The following is a 20,705-nucleotide window of genomic DNA, read 5'->3' as shown; positions in this document are numbered from 1 at the left end:
GGAAGAAGCGTTCGTCTACTTACAGATGGCTTTTAATGGCTGAGCCAACAAGCGTAGAGCATCGATACTGCTAAACACTTCTTCGTCATCTCCAAGACCACTTCAGCGTCCTCTTCTTGCCATATTACCGACTGTGACATCACCCCGTCGGAAAAAGCACCTTATTGGTGCGGCTCATCGGTCTGAGAAAGGTAAGGTTTGAGACGGCTGACGTGAATGATGTCAGAGAGAGGTGAAGGCACCGTGGCATTCAGCGGAGACGCTTCATATGTGACAGGGGTCACCTGGCGAAGGATGCGGTAAGGACCATAGTATCGCGAGAGGAATTTCTCAGAAAGACCAACATGCCGAGTTGGATTCCAAACTAGCACAAGAACACCTGGTTCGGAGTTGACGTCGTGATGGCGCTGGTCGTAACGGCACTTCTGGCGTGTCTGTGAAGCAGAAAGACGAATGCGGGCAATCTGGCGTGCTTGCGTCGCTGTGGCTGTGACATCCCGAGTGTACTCTGTCGGCGAGTCGAGTGTGGTCGAAAGGAGAGTCTCGAAAGGCAAAGTCGGCTCACGGCCGAAGAGGAGATAGAAGGTTGAATAGCCAGCTGTGCCGTGGCGCGAGGAATTGTAGGCGAACGTGACAAATGGTAGAGCAATGTCCCAGTCGCGATGATCGGAGAAAACATACATTGCTAGCATGTCAGTTATTGTGCGGTTCAGGCGTTCCGTAAGACCGTTAGTTTGAGGATGGTAAGCGGTAGTAGGTTTGTGTTTGGTAGCACATGATCGAAGTAGGTCGTCTATGACTTTGGCAAGAAAGTATCTGCCGCGATCGGTGAGAAGTTTACGAGGTGCACCGTGGTGCAAGATAACGTCGTGAAGCAAGAAATCAGCGACGTCTGTGGCACAGCTGGTCGGTAGGGCTCTAGTAAGGACATAGCGAGTTGTATAGTCCGTTGCGACGGCAATCCACCAATCCACCTATTTCCGTCCTTGGATATAGGGAATGGTCCGAGGAGATCAAGGCCAACGCGAAAAAAAGGGTCGGCCGGTATATCCAAAGGCTGCAGCAGTCCGGGAGGAGGCACAGCTGGTCTTTTTCGGCGTTGACACGACTCACACGCGGCAACATAGCGCCGGACGGAGGGGTTGAGACGGGGCCAGAAAAACTGTCGCCGAATTCGGTCATAGGTCCGCGTGACGCCAAGGTGTGCAGCGGTGGGAACCTCATGCAGTTGCTGCAGTACAATCTGTTGCAGATGAGATGGAATGACGGTTAGGAGCTCGGTCCCACTTGTTGTGTGCGCTCGCCCGTTCATATGACGCAAACCAGTCTTCTACGTCTTCGTCGTCTGCACCACTGAACATCTTGGGGTCCCGTTGTCGTGGAACGCGGGTGCAGGTGACGGACTGTGGCGTCGGTGCCGTTTGGGGTGAGCTGTCGGTCATGGCGGGCGGTAGCGTTCTTGATCTCAGCTCCAGGTTTTCAAGCGACGGGGTTTGAGTCCCAGCACCTCCACCAATTGAGAAAAGGTTTATTGGCGGCGCCTAATGCGAAGGCACAGCGACCGGGAACGGCGAGGCAGCCCGAAGAACTGTCCAAACGGACGCCAGCAATCAACAGCGCGAGCCGAGACGAGCCGCGCGTTGGCAATGCGGCTGTGCCGTGAAGCGCGTCTTCTTCTTCACAAATTTATTTTCATTTATGCAGGGCTGACTACTTTATTGCAAGCAATTTAATTTGATTCACGAGCGCTTTAATTTTTTCTTTCACATATATTTCTCAAGCATAATACCACCCGGTTCATATCCTATCCCCCACAGCGGCATTGTGCCATTGGTAAAGCAATCATCACCATCATTAAGAGCGGCAGCTCGTGCATCCTGCTGGTGCCTTCTTCGAACGACGGATCCCTGGATTCTCTAACCTGTGAAGTATTGGTCGAGGATCGACAGCATTTCTTGTTATTATTCGCTTCATTGCCTGTCTCTCCCGTATTCCTTCCGGTTAGATTATCATTTTAGCCTTTTTGTGTTAATCAGCCGCGCTTGTTGTCTGTCTCTTCACCTGGCATCAGAGTTCGTCCGAGGCTTTCGCGCTATGATTTTAGTGAGAGTGCCAGCGGTGTACTCGTGACGTTTCGCACTAGTCGCGTTGTGCGCATGCCCACTGTACTTATCTGCAGACCCCTATTATAATAAAGAAATCTTCAAGTCGCTTAATCCCACAGTTCCTGCCAAGTACTTGTCTTCAGTACACCCAAGGAACTGCACGATACCCTTTCTTTTTCTTCCTTTCTGTTCCCCTTAAACAAACGGAGAACTGATAAATCAGCGCGAAAGACTTGCAAGAAAACGTGAGGCCCGCACAGGCGTTGACTCGGTTGTTATTAATGTCGAGCCAATTTGCCCAAGCTCCGAAATAACTTCTTCTTGGGCAAATTGGTTGATATCTGGGGACACCATTCTAGCGCAAATAAAACAAAGAGTAGACCAGACATCACGGGTGCATCATATAGAGAACGCGTGATGTTCGGTCTTCTGTTCTTTGTTTCATCTGGGCGACGATGTCTCGCAACAACTACACGCCAGCTTCCATGATGGTGAAGGGACGAAGAGACCTTGATAGGCGTATGTCAAAGTGTCACTTATGTATTCATGGCGACACGAAGCTCATTTCTGCCTCTTCGCAAAGCTTTTGCAGGCCGATGTCACTCCTGCGATTCCTGGCACAACTCTAGAAGATGAGCGCCATGGCGATCGCACCCTTGCTGCGCATGTTGCGGCGCCAGTGCCGGCTCGTACCGGCCCTCCGGGCGCTTCTTCTGTGCAGCGCAGGCCACTGCCTGTGGACTTTCCTGTCGCCTTCTGCAGGTTCGCGTTCACCTGGCCACCTATGGGAGCGGCCAGTTCCGATAGGTCATCGCATTCACACCACGGGATGCACGCTGCCCCGGTTCGACCCATTCGACCCGACCGTCATGCCTTTCGTCCGGCGTCGCTCCGAGCGCTTCAAGTGCCCCGGAAAGCCCAACTTCCTCACCATCAGGTGGAGCAGCTACACATATTTATCGAGGGATAGAATATGGGGTGAAATTCAACTAGTGCGAGTGCATGCTTTGCCAGGCACGTTTTGGTACGTTTACCGTACTTTGGCCTGGCATGTGTGGCTGTCGATCTGGCCTCTGTGTATACGATGATCTGAGTAAAAGGAAATTGACGAATTTAGGTTCTTTTCGAGGAATCAGTCCCAGGCTTACTGCGTGATAAGCGAGTAACTACATCCTCCGCAAAACGGAGCGAGCGAGCGAGCGAGCGAGCGAGCGCGCGCGCACACACACACACACACACACACACACACACACACACACACACACACACACACACACACACACACACACACACACACACACACACACACACACACACACACACACACACACACACACACACACACACACACACACACACACACACACACACACACACACACACACACACACACACACACACACACACACACACACACACACACACACACACACACACACACACACACACACACACACACACACACACACACACACACACACACACACACACACACACACACACACACACACACACACACACACACACACACACACACACACACACACACACACACACACACACACACACACACACACACACACACACACACACACACACACACACACACACACACACACACACACACACACACACACACACACACACACACACACACACACACACACACACACACACACACACACACACACACACACACACACACACACACACACACACACACACACACACACACACACACACACACACACACACACACACACACACACACACACACACACACACACACACACACACACACACACACACACACACACACACACACACACACACACACACACACACACACACACACACACACACACACACACACACACACACACACACACACACACACACACACACACACACACACACACACACACACACACACACACACACACACACACACACACACACACACACACACACACACACACACACACACACACACACACACACACACACACACACACACACACACACACACACACACACACACACACACACACACACACACACACACACACACACACACACACACACACACACACACACACACACACACACACACACACACACACACACACACACACACACACACACACACACACACACACACACACACACACACACACACACACACACACACACACACGCTGTGTGTGTGTGTACGTTTGTTGCGTTCATGCTTCATGATTCATGCATATATATATATATATGTATATATATATGACTCTCGGAGATAGCTTTTTACATTTATCTTTGAAGGTTGGCACGATACAATACGTTTCAGCCTTTACGCTAAATTTTCTTCAAACAGCTTCAAATTTAACATGTTTTCGTATACGTATTAGTTTGAAGTGTTACGAATAAAATTTACAATTTACAACACAAAGCCTTAGTTGGCGCTTCGATTACCACTGGCGGCGGTGCGCTGTCGTCGTTTCGATGGTTGGACGCGAAACAGGAAACATGCCACAGGCTTGGTATTGCTGCGAGAAAAAAGAGGCATTTTCGTACCTAAACTCCACGGACTGTTTTAGCTAAACTCCACCTCAGTATTTACTTGCAGCACTGTGGAAGCTGCGAGACTCCTTAGCCGTAATAGGAAGGCCGAATACTCCTCAAGATGTGGTCATGCGCTTCGCGTGGTCCGCTCACCACGTCTGCCTTACCATCCTGTCGACATATGCTACAAGTTAAGCGGATTGGCACAACAAATGTTTTGGCGTTGTAACCATCAGCTGCATTTACATTAATGCAGCAGCGGGGCTTCGCTTCATCTGTGCGCTTTCGCAGCCGTTCTTTGCCGCCTCCTTAGCTAGTAGTAATAGGGAACGCCCTTTTAATTGTTCGCCGACGATGCAACGCCTGCTCGGCGTCCGTTTGGCGTTTCTTCGCCACCGTCATCATGTACGATACTAGAGCGGAGTAATAAGTTAATGATGCCGTGAACAATCAGACTTTTATATCGTTGTGCATCGTGAACGTATCACTGTTGCTAATGATGGGGCGCCCATCTGGTAACTGGAAATCAAATGACTTGTACGGCTCGGCACTACCTCTATAGTCTTAGCAGCGTCAACACTAATACCTGATCTCAATAACGACGTATCATATTTAATGCTTTCGCCCTCAGCTTGAGATGAAACTGAGCGATGATGCATTTACTATGTATTTCTTGCTGCCAAGGCGGAGAGCCTGTGACAAGTGCGAATTCGGATCGAAGCGGGCGGTTCTGGGCTTGAAGGGCGCAGTCATGTTGCTACCAAATCATGGTTTGGATGGCTATTACGGCTACCGGTGGTAACCGCCGGCACCCGGTAGCCGACAGCTACCACCAAGTCGTGGTGTACGACATGCATTTCACGTATTGCTGTAAGCTAATATGTAGCAATCACGAATGAAACTCAATAATCCCCCCCCCCCATTAATCGGGTAGTTACACCCGAAACAATATTCCGCTGCGCAAGGATATTGCCTATGCCCACCTCCCACATTCGGCAGGGTTGCAAGTTACTTGTGAGATACAATATAACATAACAGAAGAGAAGATAGATACAATAGAAGGGCCCCGTTGTGACATACGAACACATTGCGCACATGATTGTGTTTACTTAATGCCTCGACAGTCGCTTCTTGGTCGTCTATGAAGCGCAGCGCTTGTTGCTGCAGCTGAGAGAAAGACGTTCCCAGAAAGGCCAATGTAAAGGTGGAAAAAATCAACCCTAAGTATATTTTCCGGCATAAGCGTCCGAAGTGGTCGTCGAAATCGCGCCATGGCCCAGCGACCGTTCAAATCATTGGCCATTATCTGGTAGTCCCTTAGGTAGAGGCGCTGGTCGAAAAAGCAAATGGCGAGTTGCCGGCTGTGACTGTCTAAGTATGCGCATTCGCGAGGCCGCTGCGTGGCTAGAACGTAGGCGTTCTACTGAGTCGCCTTTCTCGTCAATAGAGAAACTGGTTATATCTAATTGGCTACTTACAAAGATGATTGAGTTCCAGTAAGCGTTACCGACTTGAAGAAGTAATAGCTCCGTTACAAAACTGGAAATTATGTAATTGGTTACAGATAATTAATTAAATGTTAGTCGTTACGCACGCGCAAGTCTTGTCTAAACCTTCAGACGCATGAACACTTTTGCGCGACAGCGCGCGCTAGCGTCTCGAAAAGACTGTAATAGTTGGCGTGCGGCGATGGATACGCACCTCAATCGTTTGGGCAAATGTATACGTGCCCTTTGCATCGCCTTCTTATCGGTGGTTCCGACCACCGGCCACAGCCACCGACCAACACAAACACGGGTCGATGAGCCAAAGAAAGCGTTTCTCTTTGGAAAAACCGGCGCATCCACGCATATAGTGGGAATTGGTGTCATGCGAAGCTTTCTTTCTTCCAGGTTTACGCAAATGTTACGCGAATGTGTATACGTATGTGGTGCTAACGGAAAAGACGCAATGTTTATGTAAACCTTACGCGATGACGCAAGTGTAACATATCATTATTGGAGGCCAGCACACGTGCACGCTTGTATTTTGCGTTGCCGGCCATGTCCCTATGCCATTTTTAGGAGATTCTGCCGGTTGCGTATTGTCAGTATAATGTCATTGATTCTAATCGCCGAAGTGAGTCCAACCGAAGCACCATGTCACATGCTTACACAGGTGTCGTATCATGGATGAACTGACACTATGGTTCAGGATGAACCGTACTAACTGGTGCCTCGCATCTTCTCGAGCCTTCTGTATTGTTTTGATGCTCTGAGACGCGGCGCTTGCGTCAAAAAAGAAAGCAAGACGTAGCAAGAAACGTTGAAAGTCTTGAACCCTCTGGTAAAAACGTTGGCCAATCGCTCCGCTAGTTCTCGGCGTGGGCAGTGGTTATTGGCAAGAGCGACAAGTGACGAGACGCATACCAAACACACCTTTCAAAGTTGGTAACCACCGGTATACCGACTTTGTTAAGTCGACGTTAACGACTCCAGTGCACAAGAAAAGCGCAGTCTTGTCGCGGCCGTCGTCGAAGCCAAGGATCACTGCCACGATAAGTGTACTGAATGATGCGCAGAGTAGGAAACTATCTGTCATTTTTGGGGCAGAACATATAGGTGTAACGACATAGTTCTGGTTAGTTGGGAAGCACAGCATATAATAAAACGGTGCATCGTTTATTTACCGTCATTCTCGAAGCCTCCTGCTTACATGTTGAAAGGCACTAAATACCATGAATACTTGTTCTTATCACGAAACACAAAATTCTGATCAGCAATGGATGAACAAGGACTGTCGCTGTAGGACAGCAACGTTCGCTGTTCAACCATTGATTACTTGGAGCCTTCATATTCTTGCGAAATTCTGTCTCGTCATGAAGCACAAACCTTGTATATTCCAGGAATGGTTTCCCAGTGATACTTCCGCGGAACTTGGAGGAGCACGGTGTGCTTCCTGAGGACCTCGACTGCTTCTACAAGGAAATTTATCGAAACGAATCTCTAGCGGTTCCAGACAGACAGTACGTGTATGGACCCCGGACGAGATTGTTGTTCGACAGGGCGCTGAGAGAGGAGTTTGTATTCGTAGAGTGCGTCACAAAGAAGTCCCCGGAGAGGCCGTTTTACAGCCAGTTTCTTCTGAACCTGCTCGTTAAGAGGAACGTGGAGAAGCGGTGCCGACGTGTGCGCACAGGGACGCCCCACAACCTCAGCGTCCTATTGCTTGGTCTCGACTCGGTGTCGCACCTGAACCTCGACAGGCACCTTCCGGAGACTGCCAAGTTCGTGCGGGAGAAACTCGGTGCTTTCGAACTTCATGGATATAACAAAGTTGGGGAGAACAGCTACCCGAACCACATGGCCTTCCTCGCAGGTCTCAAAGACTTCGAAGCGGACAAGGCGGCTCAGGCCGGATTCTACGACAACCTCAATCCCTCGTTGATCTGGCGTAAATATGCTGCGCGGGGTTACAGGACCATGTTTCTCGAGGAGTGGACGGAGTATTCCGTCTTTAGCAGCTTTCACAGTAAAGGTTTTCGGCGCGCGCCGACTGACTATTATCTGCGACACGCCATCATGCTAATGGAGGAGCTAGCCGAGAACACCAAAGAAGAACTGCGGGTAAGCTGCTTGGGGCCCACTATGCCGTCCGAAGTGCTGCTAGAATACCTTGCCCATTTTGTGAACGTCATGTCGGAGCGACCTTTCTTCGCCTATGCCTGGTTCATCGAACTAACGCATGAATGGCTCAACAACGCAGCGTATGCGGACGAACCTTTCCGGCGCCTGCTCGAACATCTGCACGCTTCCGGCGCGCTCAACCACACGGTTCTCGTGTTCTTCAGCGACCACGGATTGCGCTTCGGCGAAGTGCGCACCACGTACATCGGAAGGCTCGAAGACATCCAGCCGTTCGCCTTCCTCGTCTTTCCGCCGTGGTTCCTAGAGAAGAACCCCGAGGCTGCTCGGAATCTTCGTGTCAACCAGCGCCGCCTGACGACGCCCTTCGACCTGCACGCGATGCTCGTCGAGCTGCTCGACTATCCCGTCAGCAAGCGACCGCGCACTGAGTACGGACTGAGCTTGTTTAACGAGGTTCCGGAGGAGAGGACGTGCAGCAATGCGTCCATTAAGCACAAGTGGTGCGCGTGCAGCGTCCGGGGTGATACAGCCGTGTCCGGTGCGCTGGCCAGGACTCTGGCTGGTCGGATTGTTTCTGACGTCAACGAGAAGTTAGCGCGGTCAACGCGAAAGTGTGCCGAGTACCAATTGCTCCGAGTGATTGACGTCACTTTGCTGCAGGCGACACCGACCGAGCTCGCAATGAACACGAGTCACTACTTGGTCGACGTCAAACTGTCGCCTGGCAATATCGTCATAGAGGCCACTGTACGTGTTAGCGCGGACAACGTGATTAAGGTGAACGATATTAGTCGCTGCGACAGGTTCAAGGCACAGACATACTGCATGTATGGACGCCCGCTTGAAAAATATTGCTACTGCCGCCGTACTTTCGGTGGTCAGGTTTGATTTCGATCCTGCTTACGTAGCCGGTTTGCTATTTACAGGTCATAGATAAAGCTAAAGAGATGGACAATTTGTATGTTTAGAGCAAGTAACTGTTACGTTGAACAGCTACATTGTTTAATTAGAGCGATGGCTTCGTGTCCGGCTTGCCGGAGTACTGAGAAATGCGACAATTCGGCATCATTGGATAGCAGGTTTTGGTTCCTATTGCACAAAGTGAGTGCTTATTGCGTACCTTGATGCGAAACTTGCGTATGTTGAAAATAAACAGCTGAATTCCGCTACAGTGAACGCCTATACAGCGATATAAACTGTATAATGATAAGGAGTCTTTCCCGATTCTACAATTAGTGGTGCGATGGTCTACCTTTACAACGACGTGACCTGTATAACAAATAATTTTGGAGGCCCCAAACACTTCGTTATAAAGGCGTTCAATTTTATGTGGAAATGAAAGCTGCCGCTCTATATTTTTAAAGTTTGCTACAAGTTTTTCTCTAGTTTGGTTTGCAGCGCCGAAATCAACGTTTTCTCTGTTGTTGCTTTTGTTGCAGTTTCAGCCGCTTTGCCAGTTCATCCGGTTGATCTCCCCGACTTAATCGGTGGAGCTGTCAGCGATGCTAACACGGCCATACTGCCATCTTTGCCGCCATGCAGGACCCCGTTTCCGTTTTCATCGGCATTCCGGCTCTTCTGGATGTAAGCTGACGTGTTACCTGCGTTCCAGAACATTCGTTGCATTGTTGAGCGCAGTTCGCGCAGCTAGCTTTGCAAGGACGTTAGGGAAGTGACTCGCTGCTTCACGCATAGAGTTTCTTAAAATTACTAGAGAGAACACTGGCGCTGTGATCGTTCAGTCACCATGAGAATGATGTGTAGTACTTGTATTTGTATGTTCTTCGTGCTTGGGGCTCCAGGCGTTCAGTTCATTAATGCGAAAGCATCAAATGCCCCGTTATGCAAAAAATACGTCGGCGTGGGAGTGACCGAAAGATGGTGCCAAAAAATGGCCGATGCCGCAAGTCCTAAAAACACGTCACAGAAATGATTGAATTAACCTCACATTTCCGATGTAGGTTTCTGTAAAGAAAGCAAATTTATAGCTTCAAAAAGAAAATTTGGTGCATTTTGGTCTGGGTGGAAATCGAGCCCGGGTGTCACGGCAGCTCGACGGTTCTGACTTACTAAAAGTGTGCCTAATACGTGCCTGCTTGCGCATGCGTCATGTCGAAGCCATGTGGCTGACTAAAAGTGTAGCCTGGTGCGTTCGTCATTGGGCACGTGACTGCACAGACAATGGGTAGGAGGTGGCGCCACATCATGAATGCATAAAATGAGCACGTTCATGACGCTTCGAGGTCTACAGAGGGTATAATGCTTTCGGATTCTCACACGCAAGCAGTCTTAAGTGTCTCCGCCGAATGTTGTTCTTTATCTGGGCCTTCACTGGCCTAAATATCCTTTATCCTTTCTTTTTAAATGCAGAGGGTGATAAGACTCTGCAAGCACGCACCATTGCTGCTAACTACAGTGGTTCCGCTTGTCCGTGCAATTATGGCGCAATGGTTTCAATATCGGGCTTCTGTGCTAGAGGTCCTTTGCTCGAATCCTGCCGTAGGACAATATTCATGTTTATTTAATTATTTAGAACACAGTACGTTGGTAAAACATTATCACTTTGCAAAGTCTAGAAGCCCTTCAAAGGCAAAAGGACGAAGTTTAGGCAAACCTACGTACTACGTACCCATCATCCTCAGGTTGGCTGAACTGCACCGTTTGCAGTTCCCGTAGACACTATCGCCACAGTTCCCCGTAGTAATTGAATGAAACTCTATGACTTCACGCACATAAGTAGCAGTGGGTGACGCAAGCGAAATAGTTCTTGAGAGTTGCTATACGCTGATCAACACTTGACATCATGTAGCCACTAAAAGTTTACTGCAAGTTTTAAAGACTTCCTCATGCCCGTGAAGTGAAAATGTCAGTGGTTAGAGATGCCTTAAAGCTGCTTGTGACCACAGTATCTCGATTGAATGATGATACCGATTCCTCGAGAGTCTCACTAATTTCTCATTCAGGGTGTGCTACAGAAAATTGTCTACATTTGCGAATATTTATGTCGCTTTTGTTAGCCTTGGTTCCGCACCTTTCAGCAACGGAAATTGCCTCAAACGGTGTAAGCAAAAAATAAACGACCCCTCTCGACCAGTGACCATTGGTAAACGAGTCATCGCCACCAATGTTATGTAATTGGTGATTCATGTGGTGATTCAAGCCTGCCTGCGTTCCTTTTCATACCATTTACCCGGGAGAGAGAGAGAGAAAGAGCAAGGACGGGGAAGGCATGGAGGTCAACCAGACGAGCACACGATTTGCTACCCTGCACTGGGGAGAAAGGGGAATAGAAAGAGGAAAAAGAGAGAGCGTGAGCACTGAGTACGTGTGGGAGGATGTACAGGTACACTATAAACGGTATCTTAAGCCGATGCACTTCAAGTAGTGTACTAGCGCACGAATCGCTTTTCGTGCCAGTGACGGGTGTGGTCGCGGTCCGAGTATCTTTGACTAGGAGAACGGTCTTGAGTCCAGTCGGTTTAAAGATGTCCTCAGAGAGAGGCGTTGTACGTCGCAGCGAGGGCACGTTCACAATAGGTGCTCGATGGTTTCCTGGCACCTATAGGATATCGGGCCCTTGGCCATTCCGATACAACAGGAGTAGGCGTTCTTGAACGCCACTCGCATCTACAAGAGGCACAGCAAGGTTGTCTCGCCGCGGGAAAGGGTAGATGGCAGTTGCAGCCGTAGCATGGCGTCTAGTTTATTCAATCGGCAATTGAAGGCACTTGAACTCCACAATTCTTGCCACTTTTTGCGCGCAAGCAGGCGAAGTTCCCTGGCAGCGTCAGACCTTGCCAAAGGTATTGAACGCATCTTGGTGTCTTCGAAGGCAGACCGGGCAGCCCTGTCACCAAAGTTGTTGCCGACGATACCACAGTGAATAGGAATCCATTGAAAGATAACGTTGTGCCCTGCTTCAAGTGCATGGTGGTGTGCTTCCCAGAGGTCAGATATCATCTGCTCGTAAGTTCTGTGATGTAATGCAGACTTGATGCTATGAATTAAGAGCTGCTTTAGAGTCACAAAATACAACCCATTCCTCTATCGGCTCTTCGGTAACGTACGTAATAGCGGCATGGAAAGCTGCAAGTTCTGCCGACGTAGATGTAGTCATGTGAAAATTTTGAATTTAACTATAACCTGCTTTGCTGGAACGACGAATGCGGCAGTTGAGCTGGTACGTGAGGTCGAACCATCGCTATATATATATATATATATATATATATATATATATATATATATATATATATATATATATATATATATATATATATATATATATATATATATATATATATATATATATATATATATAACTCCAGGAATAGCAAAATTCACTTGAGGCTGTCGTAGGCACCACAGGAGAGATGAAGGCTTCGTTGCCGGTGTCAAATATAACGGTATGCCCTCTTGATGAGCGTTAACCACTCTTGAAAAAGTCGCTTGAGGTCTCTCGGCTGGTAGGGAGGCCAAATGATGGTCGGGGATCTTTGACAGATGGCGAATGTGCGCTCTGAGAGAGTCGACAGCTACGTGTGTCTGTAGCATATGGTCCCCAGCGATGGAAATTGTTGCTGCTGTTGACGTACACCAAGGCAGCCCTAAACACGTGCGTAGGGCTTGACCTTGTATGCTCTCCAAAGCGTGAAAGTTCGTCTTGCGTGCATTTGACAACACTGTTAGACTGTAACGTAGGTGTCCGAGATCCTGTACAGTTGCAACATAGAATGGGCTGATGTAACCCAGATTTTCCTGCAGAGAAATTTAGAAACCCGAGCAACGGCAATGAACTACTTCTTCAGATAGACGCAGTGAGAGCTCCACGAGAGGTGGCGGTCAACTGATGCGTGTTAACATAGGACACAGCTTGACCACTGATGGAAACGGGATACAATGGCATTTATTTGCACAAAATGCCAATCATTGCGCACTTTTCGGTAGACACACCGAGGCCTTGGTCTTGCAGATAAGACGCCGTCATGGCTGCTGCCCGCTGAACCGTGGCCCGTACCTGAGGGCCAATCAGCAAAGAGGCCCAGATGCAGATGTCGTCGGCGTATATCGAGACATGAACTGTCTGCGGTAGGTACTCCACTAGTCCTACCAGGACGAGATTGAACAATATGGGGCTCAACGATCCACCCTGCGGCACACCACAGCAGATGTAATGTTCCGAAGCACCTCTCAGTCAAACAGTCTCGAATCCATTGATACACTCGGACACGAACTCCAACAGCCTCAAGAGAGTTCAGTATGGCATCGTAGGCGACGTTGTCGTATGCTCCTTTGATATCTAGAAAAAGTGCCATTGATAGGCACTTGAGGCTTCCTTGTTCTTGGACCCAAGTCACGACGTCAGTGACGTTGTTGATGGACGAGCGACCTGGACGAAAGCCCGCCATGGCGTTCGGATAGATGTTGGATCGATCTAGGTACCATTACAAGCAAGCAAGAATCATTCTTTCCATAACTTTGCCGACGCAGCTTGAAAGCCAAATCGGACGATATGACGATAGATAAAGCGTATAGTTTCCCTATTTCAGAATGGGGATCAAGCGGCTAGATTTCCATTGTTTAGGAACGACGCTGTTGTGCCAAGACTCATTGCAATAGTTGAGCAGCTCACCACGAACGTCATGTCCAAAGTGCCATAGGGCAGTGACGTGATGCCATCTGGTCCTGTTGACAAAGAACGCCTGCCGGTTGCCAACGCAGCGTCGACCTCTTCGAGTGAAAATATCAGGTTCATATCTGGTACACGTGCCTCAGGGACGTCATTCAGTGCTGCGTCATTATTGATGACCACAGACCCACCAACCCGTGCACTGAACTCTTCAGCCACTTCAAGCTGCGAGTGGCGTTGGTAGAGGGCCAGAGCAGCAAAGGGCTTTCATGCGGACATGAGCGAAGACCCCTAACCATTCTCCATATGTGTGAGAGCGATTTTCGGGGATCAAGCGACTGACAAAAAGTTTTACATCGCTTATCTTCCAATTTATCCATGCGACGCTGGACTTTCTTTTGTATGCGCCGTGAAGCCCTCAGGTCCAAAACCGACTTCGTGCAGAGATACCTTCTCTCTGCGTGTCGGCGTGCCGCACGCAGCCTCTCCAGTCCTATATCCGAGTCTGGTCGCCTTGCTGACCTTGTAAGCGAGCTGATGAATGCTGTCATTGCTTCTGCGATTGCATCTTAGATATTGTCGGAAAGGCCTTCCCGACATGCGTCATTCATATGCTTCTTAAACCTTGACCAATCAAATGTACGCAAGACAGTAGAGGAACATTGCTCAACTGCCCTAATCTTTATGTGTGTGGTAATATGGTCGCTTCCTTGTGTTTCTATGTGTGTAAACCATTGGACACTCGAGGCAAAGCACCGTGACACCAAACTTAAGTCCAAACAGCCACTATATGTCGTGCCTCGAAGAAATGTAGGGCTGCCGTCATTCACAAAGCAGATATCGTAATCGGCAGCAAAGGAGCCATGACTCCTGCCTCTGGAGTCAATTTTAGTGCTTCCCCATAGCTGGTGATGAGCGTTAAAGTCACCTGTGGTAACCCAGGGGTCATCGGTCATTGGTATTATTTTCTTAAGTATGTTGCCGTCGAAGTGACCCGCTGGGGATATGTAGGCTCCAATTAGTGTAAATGACACAGCCTTCTTTTTGACATGCAGACAGACATATTCGTTGTCGTCATGAGGCTCTACCGCGTAAGCGACGTATGCAACGTCAGTGAAGATGTAGATGATTGCTCTGGTGCTCGCACCGCATGTGGACGAGACGAAAAATTTGTAGCCAGACAGTCTGAGTGGAGTTTATGTATTTGGTTCCCAAATGACCAGTATGGGGAAGCGATTTGTGAAAATAAATTGGCGAAAGTCCGCTATACGGGTCCTGAGACGTCTGGCATTCCATTGAAAGATCGACGCACCTTTAGCTTCTGTGCGGAAGGAAACTACGATGCTAGCAAGCAGTGGATTTAGTGCATCCAATATTTGCAGAACACTTCGAGCTGCTGGTATCTGCAGCTTCGTCAGTATCATGTGAATTGTATGAGTTAGCGATTGCAGCATTACAGCCACCTGCTTGCCTTGGTCGCACAGATCAACGACAGTAGACGTCGGGGATTGTATAGCAAAAGTTTGTTGTGATTCTGTTGGTGAATACTGTCGTTTCGGTAGAGCCGACCAAGATTCGGTAGATGTGGTCTTCTCAGTGGCCTTGTTCTTCGCGGTCCTTTCCACAGTGCCTGGCCTGGGTGGTAGAGGAGGAGGTGGTGTTGTAGGAAGGGGCATGCGCATCGCAGAGGCAACAAACAGCCTCCCTTGAGGCGCGTCGGCGACGGGAACGTTGCTTCCTGATTTTATCGGAGCCTTCGCGATGAGATGAATGATCTCTCACCATCTCTTTCAAGATGGTCATTGCCTTCTTAATGAATGGGCAAGTCTTCGATGCAGCTTCATGTGACCTGCCACACTTCGAACACTTCATTAGAGTCACCCCACATTTATCTGCAGCGTGGAGCTCGGCGCAGTAAGGGCATGCTGCCTGATTTTCGCAGACAATGCACACGTGTCCCAAATTCATGTATTTGTGGGATTGAAGAGGTTTCGGAATAAAAGGACACACAGCATATGTGAAGTGTTCCACGTTAGCATACGAAGGTATATATTTACCCTTGAATGCAATCTTCACGCAGCGTGAACTGCCAGCCGAGTAACATCAACAATGACCTCATCATTTGCTGGCTTGATAAGAATCGGCTAGTCGTTATTAAGGATGGAGACATCTACGTCGTAGATAACGCCGGTGACTACATCAGATCCCAGAGGGATGTAAGAGCGCACCTGAATGCCATCGAGGTCCGTTACGCAGCGTAGAGTGGTCATAGCACCCGCATGCTGGACATCAACTGCCAGTAGATATTTTCGGGTGTTCACTCGAATGTCCGATATTTCGTTTGGCACCAGAAATTCCAGTGACATTGACGCAGATTGCCTGTTAAGTAGCTTCATGTTGACGGTAGGAAGCACGGGCACAAATATGATGGCATTGGCATCCGGCCTCTGCGCGTGTCTCACTGTTTGCGTTCTTGACGATGAGGACGTCCTGGTGTTCCTTCTCTTCGCTCTGCGGCTCTGCACGAGCTGGAAATTGTCATCGGAAGGGTCCTCACTGCTGAGAGAGTAAACATGGGTGTTCTCGCTCTCGCTGTCGTGCTGTTGACCGATCCGCTTCCCGGAGGCAGCCGCCGCTGACGCCGCCACCGCCGGCAGACGTGCGGGGTCGTCCACTTCCATCACGACCGAACAGAGAGCGAGGACCAGCGGATGCACTTAGATTTTCACTGAAATAAACCGGAGCTAGAAAGAACAGCGCTGTATCACAAAACCCTTCGTCGTCTTGACGGGCAGCTGCAGGCCACGGGTTTTCCTGCCACTGTTGTGGCAGTTCACCACGCAACAGTATACCGTGCTTCTTGGCTACGCGACCGTGGAGCCATCGCGAGACAACAGCGACGCGCATAGGAAATTTTTCAAAGATCGCGGGCATCGCGCGCACCTCCTAGACAGCTTTTCGTCTGCGCGTCACGTGAAATGACGTATATGCTACTTGACGCCGTGGGCCGGCCGGCTCGCTTCTGGTCGAGTGCGGTGCGTTGCGACTCATGCGTTGAATGCGTGGTATCGTCCGGTTTCAAGAAGATTCTTTTTTTTTTCCTCTTTACAAGAATTTCAGCCTCTCACTTGTGTTCCGCCCTAGCATTAGATAAAAACAATTCACGCTTGCACGTATGGTGCCTGAGTGGGGCTAGGATATTCAATTATGAAAGCTCGAGAGGCTGTTTGCAGCATTAAGACGTCGTGCAGTACTTGACTGAAACGTGGCGGTACGTGTTCGGTGAAGTATCTCTTGCCAATGATATTGTTTACTATCGGAATAATCACCACATTGGTTAATATACAATCATATCACGACCACATTGCATAGCATTTATTTCGATTATTCACAATGCTTTAGTGATAACAACACCAACACGTTGCAACAAGAGTATTCAAAATCGCACAATCTACAAATTAAGCACCAAAGAATGAGTTCTCTGATAAGTAATGTTCTTCTCTATCAGATTCAATTCAAATTACTTCATTGTTTAAGTCATACCTACAAGGTTGTTCAGATAGGGAGTGAGGATATGAACATATCCAAAACATTCAAAAGTATACGCAATTTAGATTAGATACATAGTGATCCTTTAATGCACGATGCTCAGTTATCAACACCCGCCGTTGTTGCTTAGTGGTTATGGTGTTGCACTGCTGAGCACGAGGTCGCGAGATCGAGTTCCGGCCACGGCGGCCGCATTTCGATGGGGGTGAAATGCGAGAACGCCCGTGTACTTTAGATTTAGGTGCAGGTTTAAGAACCCCAGGTGGTCCAAATTTCCGGAGTCCCCACTACGGCATGCCTCATAATCAGAAAGTGGCTTTGGCACGTTAAACCCCATAATATTTTTTCGGTTATCAATTTGTTTGAGTAACATTCAAATTCGTTCCATCTTTAAACACTCTACCCCCGGCATATTAGCGTTCATATATAGTTCATCAATTCCGAGAGCATAAAAGGAAAACAGTCTCTGTACAGTTAAAACATTAGTGCACTCGAGCTTTTAGTTGCCGTCAGGAGCACACATTACAGATAACGCGAGCAAACAAGTCAGAAAAAAAAAGCGGTAAGTACACCAAATTCACAATAATTCTTCTTCAACAGCCAAAATGCATGAAATATGCAACTTAGCCTTGCAAGACAATGAATTGCCAATATTAATTTCTCAGTAAGGACACTAACTTTGCTTTTTTTTGTGTGTATGCTCTCTTCTTTCGAAATACGTCCAATTAAGGTCATATTACTCTACTTGCAAAGGATGCTCAAAAATATGTTAGCCGCACAGCTTCCTAGCAAACTGGCTGACTGCTACACATATACCTACACAGATGACTACGCAAATCCTACACAGGCTAACTGCTACACGATACATGCACAGATAAAATTCTTCGTTTCAGAAGAACATTCGCTCGCATACAGAAAAACAGCGATACTAAAAATAGCAAAGTCACTAATGCGATAAGTTCGCAACGCTTTGTGTCGTTTGCTAACTAGAAACAAAAATGCGTGCTGAGCAAATATAGGAGCGTGAAAACAATTGATATAAATGTTTTACCTTAGTATGTGCAGTTGATGTGAAATCCTTCCGGGAAATGGCACGCAGGCACTTCGTTCGCGTGTCCTCATGTTTCGGGGAAAGGAAGGACTCGCACCTTTTTCCAAGTATCGAAATTACCGGGGCACACCAGCACACAACACTTGTTCGGCATTATGCGTGCCGTGAGACATGACAATACTAGCAAATATCTACCGCAGACGCTACAGACGCAACGCAAGCGCAGCACAACGTACGAGGAAGACACCACGTTTTCAGCGGCAGCAACCAACAGCCAAACGAAGTGACCGCGTTGAAAGCGAGCAGAGTGATTTCGTTGCTGCTGGAGCTGCGCTGTCGGCCGGCGGGTTGTGACGACAGAATTTTGGACGCAGGCCTTGTGAAGTGTGTAGGGGGTGTTGGCACTGCACGGTGCTGGCTTCCCGATAGATGGCGACGCCGTTCTGAGATAAAGAAGGAGTGTCGGCAAACTTGAGGTTGGGAGCGCTGCATTTCGTTGAGACGCACGCGTGGTGGCTGTCGCTCGAGCGTTTTGGTACGTCTGAATGTTAAAACGCTGTGGCGGAGCGCTCTGGAAGGACAGGCGTAATTTTCTCATCCGCATCATCATCATCATCATCATCATCATCATCATCATCACTGTCGTCGTCACCCTTCCATGCCGTTGCTCTCGCCGCAGGGGACAGCGCCTATGACAAACCGGCTTATACGTATATAGCCACATTTAGTACCGCTTGAGTGTCCCACTTTAGTACGCTAAAGTATATGATCACGTTTAGTACCGCTATAGTGAACGGTGACGTTCTCCGTGGGAGTACGCAATAAAAGAAACGTGTATGTACCTATTCATCCTCACTGTATAATAGACCTACGCCTTCTGGTACACCATTCCGTTAATAAAACGAATAGTTTTCTAGAAGCGCTCAGCTATGCGCTTACATTGACAATCGTGGTCGATCGTTTTGGGGCAATTTATTTCTTGTCTTCGTCAAACTATCGCCCTTGAGACGTTACGGGAAACTAGGGAACAGCGTTTTATTAGCTGCAGGGACGCCATATTACAGTGATGTCAGCAGCAACTTTCCTTCCCTTTCTTTTCCCTCATTTCACTTTAATAAACCACCAACTGCTACTATGCTCCTCTCGGCTTGCACTCAGTACTGTATATGCGGAAAGCTCGAGCTCACTCTACCTACACATCCGTATACGCGCCGCAATGGGGAAACTCTCACTCAGCGCACGTAAGCACAACAAACACAGGTGCTTGGCTATGGGCGCGGTGCGGGCAGAACACACGGTCATCGACTAACGTCGGCCGGCCAGGAAGGTCCGTAGAAACGCGCCTTCGGCTCGGAGAACGGTGCCGACGTCTAGAGAGCCACGCGCGGTGTACCATGCATTAAAGATGGCTCCTGCAGCCATTACTATTCCATTTCCAGCCGGATAAAATTGGATTATACGACCATTTGTTTCTGTTTCTTCGCTCTATCCAGAGCCATGAACGCTGGCCGCTTTTGATTCTGTGTATACCCCAGGTCACTCCTCGGCGCCTTATCGCTTTCTTGTTTTCCTTCTTCTCTCAGGTTTGTTCGGCGCTGACCGCATTCATGTCCGTTCGTTTGTCCTTCTTTCAAGCGTATCGTTCCTATCTTACGCACGCATTCCAGTTAGTTATGTACATCTCTTCTTTATGCCTCGGGACTATATAGACAACGCAGCTTTCTTCGCCGTAAAAGCGGATTTGCGGCGTTTTATACTTGCCTCGGCCCATTCTCGGCCGCGCGGCTTGCTGCGGCCTCTTCGGCGCTCAATGACTCGTCGGTGTATTTATTTCTCTACCCTTCCTTCCTCACACTGTGCTTTTTATTCGACTACCCCAAAAGGATTGACAAAAAAAAGGGGGAGTGAGAAAATGGGTGAACGGATTTGGAAAGCGATGGTGCTGAATGAGTTTTCCTTTTCGGAATGTCGGTCCTGTGTGCATACGTTTATAAGTGGAACGCCGTATCCGCTTTACCACCGTGCGGGTGGAATTCCTCTGTGAGCAAACAACCGATGCGCTCTATGCGGTCGTCGATCGCTGTATACATACGCACGCCGTTATGTTCGCCCGGACGGTGCGTGTTTACATCGGCCGTCGCACACGGCTCTCTGGGGACAGAAAGCGAGCGCCTTGCAGTTGTGTTAGCGCCTAGCCT

At 48.8% G+C, this 20,705-nt stretch overlaps 2 protein-coding genes across 5 annotated transcripts in view; one reads left to right on the top strand and one right to left on the bottom strand.

Annotated features, from left to right (window-relative positions):
- Nucleotides 1-18,871, bottom strand: part of LOC135908474 (uncharacterized) — a 49,314-nt gene extending 30,443 nt beyond the window's left edge. For both annotated transcript variants that reach the window (XM_065440255.1, XM_065440256.1), the window contains exon 1: nt 18,508-18,871. Coding sequence is in view for 1 of the 2 variants with exons in the window: in XM_065440256.1 (XP_065296328.1) it covers nt 18,508-18,578 (71 nt within the window). In the remaining variant the exon portion in view is untranslated. The remainder of the gene's footprint in view (nt 1-18,507) is intronic.
- On the top strand, nt 1,859-9,678 carry LOC135908473 (uncharacterized). 3 transcript variants are annotated; one of them, XM_065440251.1, is made up of 3 exons: nt 1,859-1,923; nt 2,689-3,042; nt 7,540-9,678. In XM_065440251.1, the coding sequence occupies exons 2-3, from the start codon at nt 2,738-2,740 to the stop codon at nt 9,167-9,169; spliced, it is 1,935 nt and encodes a 644-aa protein (XP_065296323.1). In that variant the 5' UTR covers nt 1,859-1,923; nt 2,689-2,737; the 3' UTR covers nt 9,170-9,678. The 3 variants fall into 3 exon arrangements, with proteins under 3 accessions (XP_065296323.1, XP_065296322.1, XP_065296324.1); XM_065440250.1 differs by having other exon boundaries at nt 1,865-2,000; XM_065440252.1 differs by having other exon boundaries at nt 1,868-1,928.
- Nucleotides 18,872-20,705: the final 1,834 nt, after the last annotated feature.

The sequence above is a fragment of the Dermacentor albipictus genome, chromosome 3 (genome assembly GCF_038994185.2).
Source record: "Dermacentor albipictus isolate Rhodes 1998 colony chromosome 3, USDA_Dalb.pri_finalv2, whole genome shotgun sequence".
NCBI classification, from domain to species: domain Eukaryota; kingdom Metazoa; phylum Arthropoda; class Arachnida; order Ixodida; family Ixodidae; genus Dermacentor; species Dermacentor albipictus.
This window is presented reverse-complemented; position numbering and strand designations above follow the sequence as displayed.